The sequence below is a fragment of the Nerophis lumbriciformis genome, linkage group LG07 (genome assembly GCF_033978685.3).
Source record: "Nerophis lumbriciformis linkage group LG07, RoL_Nlum_v2.1, whole genome shotgun sequence".
In the NCBI taxonomy this organism is placed as follows: Eukaryota; Metazoa; Chordata; class Actinopteri; order Syngnathiformes; family Syngnathidae; genus Nerophis; species Nerophis lumbriciformis.
The window spans coordinates 46,129,918-46,143,419 of record NC_084554.2 but is presented as its reverse complement, the minus strand read 5'-3'; the positions used below and the strand labels follow the sequence as shown (position 1 = coordinate 46,143,419).

Here is a 13,502-nt window from a genome sequence, read left to right as displayed (position 1 = left end):
TTTTTGGAAATATTTGACATCGTGTCATCCGGACCAAAGGGGGAGCGAACCATCCAGACTGTTATTGACACAAAGTTCAAAAGCCAGCATTTGTGATGGTATGGGGGTGCATTAGTGCCCAAGGCATGGGTAACTTACACATCTGTGAAGGCGCCATTAATGCTGAAAGGTACATACAGGTTTTGGAACAACATATGCTGCCATCTAAGCGCAGTCTCTTTCATGGACGCCCCTGCTTATTTCAGCAAGACAATGCCAAGCCACATTCAGCACGTGTTACAACAGCGTGGCTTCGTACAAAAAGAGTGCGGGTACTTTCCTGGTCCACCTGCAGTCCAGACCTGTCTCCCATCGAAAATGTGTGGCGCATTATGAAGCGTAAAATACGACAGCGGAGACCCCGGACTGTTGAATGACTGAAGCTCTACAAAAACAAGAATGGGAAAGAATTCCACTTTCAAAGCTTCAACAGTTAGTTTCCTCAGTTCCCAATCGTTTAATGAGTGTTGTTAAAATAAATGGTGATGTAACACAGTGGTGAACATGCCCTTTCCCAACTACTTTGGCACGTGTTGCAGCCATGAAATTCTAAGTTAATTATTATTTGCAAAAAAATAATAAGTTTATGAGTTTGAACATCAAATATCTTGTCTTTGTAGTGCATTCAACTGAATATGGGTTGAAAAGGATTTGCAAATCATTGTATTCCGTTTATATTTACATCTAACACAATTTCCCAACTCGTATGGAAACGGGGTTTGTATATGTATAGTATGTCCATCCATACATACATTTCCCTCCGCTTATCCGAGGTCGGGTCGCGGGGGCAGCAGCCTAAGCAGAGAAGCCCAGACTTCCCTCTCCCCACCCACTTCGTCCAGCGCCTCCCGGGGGATCCCGAGGCGTTCCCAGGCCAGCCGGAAGACATAGTCTTCCCAACGTGTCCTGGGTCTTCCCCATGGGCTCCTGCCGGTCGGACGTGCCCTAAACACCTCCGTAGGGAGGCGTTTGGGTGGCATCCTGACCAGATGCCCAACCACCTCATCTGGCTCCTCTCCATGTGGAGGAGCAGCGGCTTTACTCTGCGCTCCTCCCGGATGACAGAGCTCCTCACCCTATCTCTAAGGGAGAGACCCACCACCCGACGGAGGAAACTCATTTCGGCCGCTTGTACACTTGATCTTGTCCTTTCGGTCATAACCCAAAATTCATGACCATAGGTGAGGATGGGAATGTAGATCGATCTTTTAGTGCTGGAAGCTGTAGGTGTTGATAAGCCACATTGTACATTTTTTTGTGAAGGCCTTGTAGGTTGTGACCAGTTTAACCTCCTCAGGTACTGAGTTCCACACATGCGCTCCTTACTGACCAGGTCCACTTACTGAAAGTGCTCCTGCGTAGAGGAATATAACACTTTCTTCTTTCCTTCATTGATCTAAACTTTACCGCTGCCAGTAGTTTTTTCTATATTTGTATTTAATAAATTGTAAGTGTATTTATTTCAGTATAAAAGTGTAAAAAATTTAAAACAGCTGTAGGCCGTAAATGGCCTCCGGGCCACACTTTTGACACCCCTGCTATAGATTATAAAAAATTTAATCTGATAAATCTATCGATAAAAAGCAGAGCCTGGCAAAGCATGCACGTTCATCATAATGCACAGTCAGCATCTCTGCTTCAGTAAACAATGACGGTGATGACGACACTTGCTAACTTGTCAGCCACTTTTCCAAGAGATTCCTTTTGAACACTCCTTGCACATTAACACTTTAAAAGGCACATGTTTACCCCGTTTGTTGACCTGCAAAGTATGTTTTTGGGGTGGAGGGTTCTGGTCGGGTGCTGGTTAGCTTGAAGCTAACAGCTAGCCTGTCTCCACCCTTGAACGATGTCGATCCAGCGGGAGATAAAAGTGACGTTTCCATGGACCCACAAAGACTAAAACAAGTCATTTACTGGAGCCATGGCACAGGATGAAGTTAAAAAGGTTGACTTTACACTCACCTTAGTGTTTACCAGGAAGTCTTTCTTTTGACATCCCCTCGCCGTAAAGTTGTCCGAGTGCAAACTGGGGCAGTATTTGTGATTGATAAAACTTTCGGCGAATTAAAATTTACGACCAATAAAAACGCAATAGACGGGGACGGAAATTTGACCCTGCAAATATAAACAAAACAAAACGCCAGCGGAAAGCGATAATCGATAAAATAAAGTAAATAAAAAGCAAACTGCGCGGTAAAAAAAATTAAAATCCGCATCCGAAGGAAGCACAGGCTTCCGGAGTTGCGCGTCCTATCGGATTTCAATGCGTAAAAAGACACAAAAAGTGCGTTAACGCCAACACTAATTCTGCATCATTATGTTGTTTATTTTATTTAATTGTCCATATTCATCAAACCTGTTACTACATGTTGAAAAAAATCAAGTAGGAACCAAATTGTTTTAATTGGAGAAACAGGAGTTTTACTATCATTGTATTTATATCATAATAACATTATTTTGTTTGATTAATGCTGTAAATTATTTTTTGACAGAATGCCAGCCTCAGAGAGAGGAACAGATCCTCTCGACCCTCTACCCAAGATGAGGAAGTTGGATGAGGATGGCAAAGCAAATCAAAGTGGACCCGCACCAGCTGCCAACAACAGGTCCCTAAAAGAAATACATATGCAAGAGCAGACAGTCGCCCCTCGGACCAAGAGAAAACTGTCGGCCTCGTCGGAGGAGGGAGACAAACCAGCCAAGGCGTACCGACGGGGTTCCCCTGTTAACGAATCTAGCACAAGCACTTTAGATTCATCTGCCATGAAAACCACAAGTGCCTCCTGCGGAGAAGCTCCATTAGATGGTGCTATCTTCAACGTTTATCCTGTTGGATCCACTTCCTCCGAGTCTGATGACAACGCTAAGACTGACCTTACAGGTAGCGGTGAGACTCCTTGCATTAGGCAATATTCCATCCAAGTCCCAGCTAAGCGCAAGGCTGAAGATGAGTCATGTGGCGACTCACTGGAGGTGAGTACAAAGTTACATACAGAAACTCTGATTGATCACAGCTATGGAAGAGCATCAGATTTGAGCCATGACAACACAGTGGGGGCGACTCCGGAAGAATACAAAGAATCCTCAGCAAAGAGACACAAAAATATGTCAAACACGGATGATTTAAAGGACACTTTAGGTTCTAAAATGGTCAGTATCAAATTTGCAGCTAAAGAAAAGGACATAAAAGAAGCAGACAAGCAAACATTTACGGACAACAAAACCATTGCACCATGCACAGAAGTTGCGACTAATAAAAACCAAAGCGATTTAACTGTCGAAGCTCGACCCTTGTCATCAGACACATGTTGCAGCAACGGAGAAGTACACCAGCACTCTACAGACGACGAACCAAGATGTCGAAACAGTGATTTAAAAGAGACTGCTACTAGGGAAACAATGCACAATTTTTTACAGGAAACACTGGAGGGTGAGACTAAAACTGAGGGGGACAATGTCTCTGTGGGGTCTGAGAATGTATGTGGAGAACATCAAGAACCCTTCTTTAACTGCACCCCAGAAGAAGAGGTCTTGATAGAAAGTTGTCAACTTGGCAGCCAGAGTGAGGGGAATCAAACAATAATGGTGTCTGATGGAAACCCAGAGAGCTGCATTGAAGAAAATCAAATAATAATAGAATCAGGAAAGAACCCAGAGAACTACTGCAGTGAAGAAAATCAAACAATAATAAAATCTGCAAAGAACCCAGAGAACTACTGCAGTGAAGAAAATCAATCTATAATTGAACCTGGAAAGAACCCAGAGAACTATTGCACTGAAGGAAATCAATCTATAATGGAATCTGGAAAGAACCCACAAAACTACCGCAGTGAAGAAAATCAAACAATTGTTGAATCTGGAAAAAACCCAGAGAACTATTGCAGTGAAGGAAGTAAATCTATAATGGAACCTGGAAAAAATCCAGAGAACTACTGCATTGAAGAAGATCAAAGAAAAATCAAATCCAGAAAGAACCCAGAGAGCTGCCCTGAAGAAAATCAAACAATAATCAAATCTGGAACGGATTTAGCCAACTACTGCAGTGAAGGAAATCAAACAATAATTGAATCTGGAAAGGATTCAGCAAACTACTGCATTGTAAAAAATGAAACGGTAATAGAACCTGGAAAGAACCCAGAGAGCTGCATTGAAGACAATCTTACAATAATAAAATCAGAAAAGAACCTACAGAGATGCATTGAACAAAATCTAATAAAATTAGAATCTGGAAAGAAGTCAGAAAGCTGCATTGAAAAAAATCTGAAGTCGGCATCTGAAAGTCTGACTGAAGAAAAAGAAGCAACAGCGATAGTTGGCAACCATGAAAGTCAAACTAAAGAAATTGTAACAAATATTGAGTGTGAGAAGGTTCCTGGAGGTCAGATTGAAAAAGCATTTACAACAGAGGAGTCTGATAAAACCCCAGAGATTCCAGTTGAAGAACATGTCGTCAAAGATATGTTGGCTTCAAAGGAAACTGAGCCCACGCCACAAAAAGTCCTTGTCGGAGTTTATAGCGCAGAGAATCCATTCAGTAGAAGCACAGAAAATCAACTTGAAGAAACCGCAATCAGTGCTGATCTACTAGAAAAAGGGTCAGCGGGTAAACCAGAAAGTCCCTCTAAGGAAAATATAACGTCAGTAGACTGTGACGGAGAGATGTATGTGGAAAAAAATGTAACAGCATTAGAAGAGCATGTGAGAAAAACTCTGCCACTTTCAAAAAAAAGTGAACCAACACCACACAAGCGCCTCATAGGGACTCATGGCGCAGAGACTTGGTTCGAGGAGAAAGGCATGGAGTTTGACAGAAATCCAGGTAATAAACCTGAAGAAACCACAATGGAAGCCAGTAGGTCCTGTGATGATCTACATAGCATGGAGTCAGACAGTGAACCAGAAAGTGCCACTAGAATAAATCTAGCCGCAGATCCTGACTTAAAGAGTCTTGTAGAAGAAAATGTAACCGTGATGGAAGACCATGTAAGAGAAAGTCTGCAACTTTCAAGAGAAACTGAACCCACACCACATGAGCTCTTAATAGGTACTCATGACGCAGATTTGTTTGGGGAGAAGCACATGAAGTTTGACAGAAACCCAAATAATCAACCTCAACAAACTACAATGGAAGCCAGGAAGTCCTGCGATAGTCTACATGAAATGGAATCAGACTGTAAACCAGAGAGTCCCACTAAGGAACATGTAACACCACTGGCTCCTGACATTGACAGTCATGCAGAAGAACATTTAACAGTTATAAAAGAACATGTAAGAGAAAGTCTGCCACTTTCAAGAGAAACTAACCCCATACCACATGAGGTCCTAATAGGAAGTCATGATGCAGATACTTGGTTTGAAGAGAAGCACATGAAGTTTGACAGAATCTCAGAGAATCAACCCCATGAAACCAGTAAGTCCTCTGATGATCCACCAAAAATTGAGTCAGACGGTAAACCACACTGCCCCACTCAAAAAAATGTAACTTCACTGGATCCTGACATAAACCCAGAGAATCAACCTCAAGAAACCACAATGGAAGCCAGTAAGCCCTGTGATAATCTACATGAAATGAAGACGGATGGTAAACCGGAGAATCCCACTAAGGAACATGTGACATTACTGGATCCTGACATAGAGAGTCATGTGAAAGAAAATATAACCGTGATAGAAGAACATGTAAGAGAAAATCTACCACGTTCAAGAAAAACTGAACCCACACCACGTGAGCTCCTTATGTGTACTAATGACGCAGATACTTTGTTTGTTGAGAAGCACATGAAGTTTGACAGAATCTCAGAGAATCAACCCCAAGAAACCACAATTGAAGCCAGTAAGTCCTCCAATGATCTGCCAAAAATGGAGTCAGATGGTAAACCACACGGCATCACTCAAGAAAATGTAACATCACTGGATCCTGACATAAACCCAGAGAATCAACCTCAAGAAATCACAATGGAAGCCAGTAAGCCATGTGATGATCTACATAAAATGAAGACAGATAGTAAACCGGAGAGTCCCACTGAGGAACATGTGACATTACTGGATCCTAACATAGAGAGTCATGTTAAAGAAAATATAGCAGTGATAGAAGAACATGTAGGAAAAAGTCTGCCACTTTCAAGAGAAACTGAACCCACACCACATGAGGTCCTTATAGGTACTCATGACGCAGATACTTTGTTTGTGAAGAAACACACAAAATCTGACAAAAAACAAAAAAATCAACCTCAAGAAACCATAATGGAAGCCAATAAGCCCTGTGATGACCTACATGAAATGGAGACAGACGGTACACCAGAGTGTCCCACAAAAGAAAATGTAACTTCAATGGATCCTGATATTGAGAGTCATGTGGAAGAAAATGTAACAGTGCTAGAAGAACATGTAGGAGAAAGTCTGCCACTTTCAAGAGAAAATGAACCCACACCACATGAGGTCCTTATAGGTACTCATGACGCAGATACTTTGTTTGTGGAGAAGCACACAAAATCTGACAAAAAACAAAAAAATCAACCTCAAGAAACCACAATGGAAGCCTATAAGCCCTGTGATGATCTACATGAAATGGAGACAGACGGTAAACCAGAGAGTCCCACAAAAGAAAATGTAACTTCACTGGATCCTGATATTGAGAGTCACGTGGAAGAAAATGTAACAGTGATGGAAGAACATGGAGGAGAAAGTCTGCCACTTTCAAGAGAAACTGAACCCACACCACATGAGATCATTATAGGTACTCATGACGCAGATACTTTGTTTGTGGAGAAGCACATGGAATCTGACAGATTTCCAGAGAATCAACCCCAAGAAACCACAATTAAAGCCAGTAAGTCCTCTGATGATCTACATGAAATGGAGTCAAACGGTAAACCACACTGCCCCACAAAAGAAAATGTAACCTCACTGGATCCTGACAGAGAGAGTCACGTACAAGAACATGTAACAGTGATAGAAGAACATGTAGGAGAAAGTCTGCCACTTTCAAGAGAAACTGAACCCACACCACATGAGGTCCTTATAGGTACTCATGACGCAGATACTTTGTTTGTGAAGAAACACACAAAATCTGACAATAAACAAAAAAATCAACCTCAAGAAACCACAATGGAAGCAAATAAGCCCTGTGATGATCTACATGAAATGGAGACAGACGGTACACCAGAGAGTCCCACAAAAGAAAATGTAACTTCACTGGGTCCTGATATTGAGAGTCATGTGGAAGAAAATGTAACAGTGATGGAAGAACATGTCGGAGAAAGTCTGCCACTTTCAAGAGAAACTGAACCCACACCACATGAGATCATTATAGGTACTCATGACGCAGATACTTTGTTTGTGGAGAAGCACATGGAATCTGACAGAATTCCAGAGAATCAACCCCAAGAAATCACAATTAAAGCCAGTAAGTCCTCTGATGATCTACATGAAATGGAGTCAAACGGTAAACCACACTGCCCCACGAAAGAAAATGTAACCTCACTGGATCCTGACAGAGAGATTCACGTACAAGAACATGTAACAGTGATAGAAGAACATGTAGGAGAAAGTCTGCCACTTTCAAGAGAAACTGAACCCACACCACATGAGGTCCTTATAGGTACTCATGACGCAAATACTTTGTTTGTGAAGAAACACACAAAATCTGACAATAAACAAAAAAATCAACCTCAAGAAACCACAATGGAAGCAAATAAGCCCTGTGATGATCTACATGAAATGGAGACAGACGGTACACCAGAGAGTCCCACAAAAGAAAATGTAACTTCACTGGGTCCTGATATTGAGAGTCATGTGGAAGAAAATGTAACAGTGATGGAAGAACATGTCGGAGAAAGTCTGCCACTTTCAAGAGAAACTGAACCCACACCACATGAGATCATTATAGGTACTCATGACGCAGATACTTTGTTTGTGGAGAAGCACATGGAATCTGACAGAATTCCAGAGAATCAACCCCAAGAAATCACAATTAAAGCCAGTAAGTCCTCTGATGATCTACATGAAATGGAGTCAAACGGTAAACCACACTGCCCCACGAAAGAAAATGTAACCTCACTGGATCCTGACAGAGAGAGTCACATGCAAGAAAATGTAATAGTGATAGGAGAACATGTAAGAGAAAGTCTCCCACTTTCAAGAGAAACTGAACCCACACCACATGAGGTCTTTATAGGTACTCATGACGCTGATACTTTGTTTGGGGAGAAGCACATGAAATCTAACAGAATCCCAGAGAATCAACCTCAAAAAACTATAATGGAACCCAGTAAGCCCTCTGATGATCTACATGAAATGGAGTCCGACGGTAAACCAGAGAGTCACAGTAAGGAAAATTTAACCTCGGTGGATCCTGACATTGAGAGTCATGTGGGAAAAAATGTAACCGTGATAGAAAAACATGTGACAGTGATAGAAGAACATGTAACAGAAGGTCTGTCACTTTTTAAGTATGTAAAACCCCTGCCACAAGAGGTCCTCGTAGAAGGTAGTTCAGAGGTCAATCAAATTGTGACTGATAATGAAGCAGAAACAGCAATGGTGTCTGAAGCACAAAAGAGTGAAGAAAATGTAAAAGAGAAGCTGTCACTCTTAAAGGAACACAAACCACAAGAGTTCTTCATTCAAAGTCAAATTAAGAAACAAAGTGAGGGTCCAAGTGAAAAACATCTAATGGCCACACAGCCTGATAGCAATCCAGAGAGGCAGATTGAAGAAATCACACCACCACCAAAGGTCCTTATATGCAGTGTTAATACAGTTGAGGACAGCCAAATGGAGTCCATTGAAAACCCAGAGAGCCAGACAGAAGTAAGTGTTGTAATTAAATCAACTTTTCCCGGGGAATCATTGTCGTCATCCGAACACAAGCAGCAGCAAGTGCCAAATTCTTTTGACGTTGTCAACAGAACAACTGAGGTGTTGACACATGACACAGTTGATGAGCAAAATGGAACAATGGAGGTGTCCTCTGAATGTGTCACCGTCTTGGTGAGTCCGACAGACGTGGAAGTGACGGCGGAGGGAAGTTTTGATTCGCAAGAGGAAATCAACAGCCACAATGCTAATGACGATACAGACATACCAGCTGTTGAAGAGAATGTGATGGAAAGTGTGGAAAAAGAACATGAGTCCTTTGACTATTCCACAGCACTGGTGAATAAAATGAGCGTTCAGGCTCCAGCAGCAACTGAAAATGCAAAGCATCCTGCCTATTTACTGGAAGCAAACAGTCACAGCAACATTGATGGAACAATAGATGTATTGATTAGTGAAAGAACTGAATCCATGGAACATGAAGACTACTTGAACTTGGAGCACGTTCAGGAGAATGCAAATCAAGAAATTATGACAAATGCAAAAATTCAGGAAGTATCTACTAATGCCCAAAATGATTTAAAGAGCTGTGGAAAAGAATATGTACCCCCTCCAGAGAAACAACAAGTGACGACAACATTTGCCGAGAAGTCGGACAGAGTGGAAGTAAGTCAAAACAGCCCGGGTGTTCCTGAAAATGATTCTGTAATTGCAGTTGATTTCCTGGTGCAGACCGCAAAAGACGTGATAATGAAACTCCCGGTGGAAGCACTAGGGGATATTAGCCCAACACATGTGGAGATACATACAATAACAGAAGACACATCTTCTAAAGCACTCGCAGAACAAAGCCAGAAGAGGCTGGAAGTTGCTGACACACACACGTCACCTAAAACTCAGACTGAAACATCACAAAATACGAAGCATAAAGACTCTCCTAGATGTGATGCCGCTCAGGAGCATCAGGCTACATTAGCATCTAACATTGCTAGCACATCGGAGACACAAATCATGCAAGGTCAAACAGAAAAAATGACCACGACATTAGAAACTTGTCACATGACACAAGTTGAAAATGTCATGACAGACGGTTCTCCCAATAATGAAGAAAATCAATTCAAATATGAAGCAATGTCGACACAGGAGTATCCTCATCACACCTCCATAGTAGAGAAAAGAAACGAGAAGCAAGGTGTCACTAAAGTTTGTGCATCCCACATAGCTGATATTCAGAAGTTCCCAGTTGTTTCCACAAATGACTGTAATGAAAACAAGCATTGTGTTGGTGCCACAGACATAGAAATGGATCTGGACACATTAACAGAAGAAGTGTCCAAAGCCGAGAAAGCCCATGAATTCATTCAAAAAGGTCTTGTTGTTTCAAGCTCTGAGGAACAGAGGGTCATAAAGGAGGCTGTCACCAAAAGTTTGAACATAGCTGAAAGCAAAATAGAAGTTAACTTGCCAGCAGCAACAACAGCACTCGATTCAACCTCTAATCCATCTTTTGCAGTCCAAAGCATCAGTGAATTGCCCTGTTTAAAAGTGGACTTTGAGAGTGTGGAGAATGAGGGCAGGACCCATGGTATTATGCCAGAGGGCCCACTAAGTGATACAACTGTAACGGACACTTGTATTGCAGTGATTAATGTAGTACAACATATCAATGAGGTGGAGAAAATCACTTTGACAAGTGAAAGTCAAAAATCCATCACCGATGTGGGGAATGCCCAGGAAGAAAAAGAGCTTGATACACATCTAGATCCTATGGATGTTCGAAGTAAAACTGTGGAACCAGTAGAATTTGTATCAGAAGATGAGACATGTAAGCAAGAAATGAATAAAGCCAAAGAAGAGGATTCATTTGTTACTACTACTGAGAGGTCTGACATAACTCATAGAGAAGCATCTGAAAGCAGGGGCATTGAAGTGTTGGTTTGTGACCAATCCGAGGACTCTCCTACTGTGCTCCACGTCTCAGACGAGCAGAGTGACACAGTCAGTCAAAGCCAGATTGTGTATGAGCCCATTAGTAGTCCAGAGAGTAATGCAGATGGGGATGCTGTTACAGCTGTGGAGAAGCAGGATTTTGTGTCTATGGAGGACACACGGACTGCCCAACTCATGAAAGAGGACTTGTTTGCTCATGAAAGCGTGGTCACCAGTAAATTGCAGCTGGAAAACGAGAAATTGACTACAGAAGAACAATCAGCAGTAGAAACGATGGCGGTAGAACAAAGCGCCACCGTTTCTGAGGTGAATAGCCCATCTGCAGTAATCGGCTCGAGCGTCGCTATCAACACAACAGCAGATGACTTTGCACAGGAAAAAGAAAGTGTGTCAACAGAGCCAGAGTGTGTAGTGGCTGCACAGCTTTGTGGATCGCTGCAAGAGGACATCCCAGCCATATCTGCAGTGGAGATAGCAGCTGGTGCAACTGAGCGGTATCTGATCCTCGAACCAGTCCTAGAAAACAAAATTCACTTTGATATTGTTTCTCAAGCCGCAGCTGCATCAGGTCTATCTTCTCCTTGCTATGATACCGTTCATCCAGATAGTACTTTCACGGCTGACGTGGAAAGTCAAACTGCTTCAAATGGACCTCAAGAGACCTTCCTCTCAGAGACTGACATTTTGCGAAACCAAACACCTGCTGAGGTCAGTGGTGCTGTAGCTGAAGAGGCAGGAGGAGTAACTGCCCCACCTGTGGAGGAAGCTGCCCAACTTATCGAAACTCCAGACCATTTCCTTCAGCCACAGCAATGTGGTGATAGTGACTTTGCCCTGCAGGAAGTGCAAATTTTGGAGGACATGGAGATCGGTAGAGAGATTGTTGTGGCCGATGAGGAAGATGGTTGCATTAACATTATAGAAAACACTGATGAAACAATTGAAATACCTCCTCTTCAAAAGACAGAGGAAAGGCTCAGTGACAAAAAGGAGGATGAAGGTGCTTCAAAGACGAACAATTTAACTGAAAAGGACGATACCAAAAAGTCACGAGAGGTTGAGAAACCCAAGAAGCAAGAAATGAACACTCAAGCAAGGACCAAAGCTCGTCTTGCAGCTTTAGCTGAGCAGAAAGCTGCCGCCATGAAGAAGGCTGCCAACAAACAGCAACTCAACCTCTTAGCCCTTTGTCAGGAAATTGCTGAGGACATAGCCACAGACAGCATGCTGTTAAAGAGGATCGAGGAAGAAAAGCAAGCGGCAGCCAAAGGTGAGGCCAGTAAGAAGGAGAATCCCGCTGTTAGCACGCAGGAAGCAGCCACCACTGACGTCAAGACTCCCACTGAATCAGAAAGCTCCTCAGCTTTAATGACCCCTGCAGAGAAGACACCTGCAGTGCAGCCTTCAGCTGCTGAGTCCAAACCTTCTGAGGATCCCCCAAAGAGGCGCTTCTTCATCTCACAAGTAATGGTGCCCCTTAAGGTCCACGAGAAAAAGAAGCTGACTCGCTATCAAAGACTGAGACAGGTTGAACTACAAAGGGAGAAAATGTCCTGGGCCCGCATGAAGAAGATGAAGACTGACCAAGCCAATCAATTGTTTTCAGATATGAACTGGCAAGGTTCTATGTTCACACCTGCTTTGTCTGTCAATGCAGTGAGCACCGATGCTGCACCCAAAGATAGTTCTTCCTCTCCTCCAAGTCCTGTTTCAAGTAGCATACCTACAACACCCAAGCCAGAAGTTCCTGAGGCTGAGACTCAAAAATGTGAAACTGACAAAGAGGAACCACCTAAAGTTGAAGCCTCCAAGGCTAAACTTGATGTTAAAACTGACCTTACAAAAACAGAAACACCGCAGACTGAGCCTGCTAAAGCGGAAAACACTAGAATAACTAGACAAAGTAAGGCTCAGGCCTCTAAAGTAACGCCTACCCCAGCTCCTTCTCCAAAAGTGACTAGATCCTCAACCAGGAGGTCACTACCAGCTGTGCCCCCACCTATGCCCAACGGACTTAAGGCTACAAAGCCAAAGCCTGTCGAGTACAAGCCATACAAACCACGGCCCAGGTATTCATTTGATGACTTTGAACTAGATGATGACCCCTTACCAGCACCCCCCAAGAAGTCAATTCCCCCATTCAGGACTTGCCAAGTCAGCAGTCAGCCTAGTACTCTGGCCCAGTGTAAACCCACACTTCCTGCAAAGCCTTTGCAGCCTCCAAACCAGTCCAAACCAAAACCTTCAATCGCTGCTTGTGGACAGATCTCAGTTCAGTCAAAGTCTGTTATTTCAACAACTGCTCAGTCAAAACCTTCCAGTTCTTCTCCCGGTCCACAACATGCCGGTGCTACAGCACCCATAACTCAAGCCCTCGTTAAAGCTGCTCTTTCAAACCCAGCTCAATCAAAAGCTTCAGTCCCAACGACCCCTCAGACAAAATCTGCCTCAGCTTCTAGTCAGTCACAGAGTGCAGCCTCAGTTTCACCCCAATTTAAAGCTGGTAATGCTGCAGCTCCCAGCAGACCTTCAACAGCATCTAACACAACCCAGGCAAAACCGTCTGGTCCTAAAGTGGATGTAGATCCAGGTCCTTCGGAAACCCCCCCGGCTCAGTCTGCAACGGACGCTGAAATTAAGGTTAACAACCGGAATCATTAAACATCATTGGTGGTTGTAAATGTAGATTAACCCCT

The 13,502-nt window shown here is 43.1% G+C and overlaps 1 protein-coding gene across 2 annotated transcripts in view; it reads left to right on the top strand.

Annotated features, from left to right (window-relative positions):
• LOC133609459 (uncharacterized) overlaps positions 1–13,502 on the top strand; it is a 31,301-nt gene that overhangs the window by 7,989 nt on the left and 9,810 nt on the right. For both annotated transcript variants that reach the window (XM_061965064.1, XM_061965063.1), the window contains exon 2: positions 2,535–13,446. In XM_061965064.1, the coding sequence (XP_061821048.1) occupies positions 2,536–13,446 (10,911 nt within the window). In that variant the 5' untranslated portion in view covers position 2,535. The remainder of the gene's footprint in view (positions 1–2,534; positions 13,447–13,502) is intronic.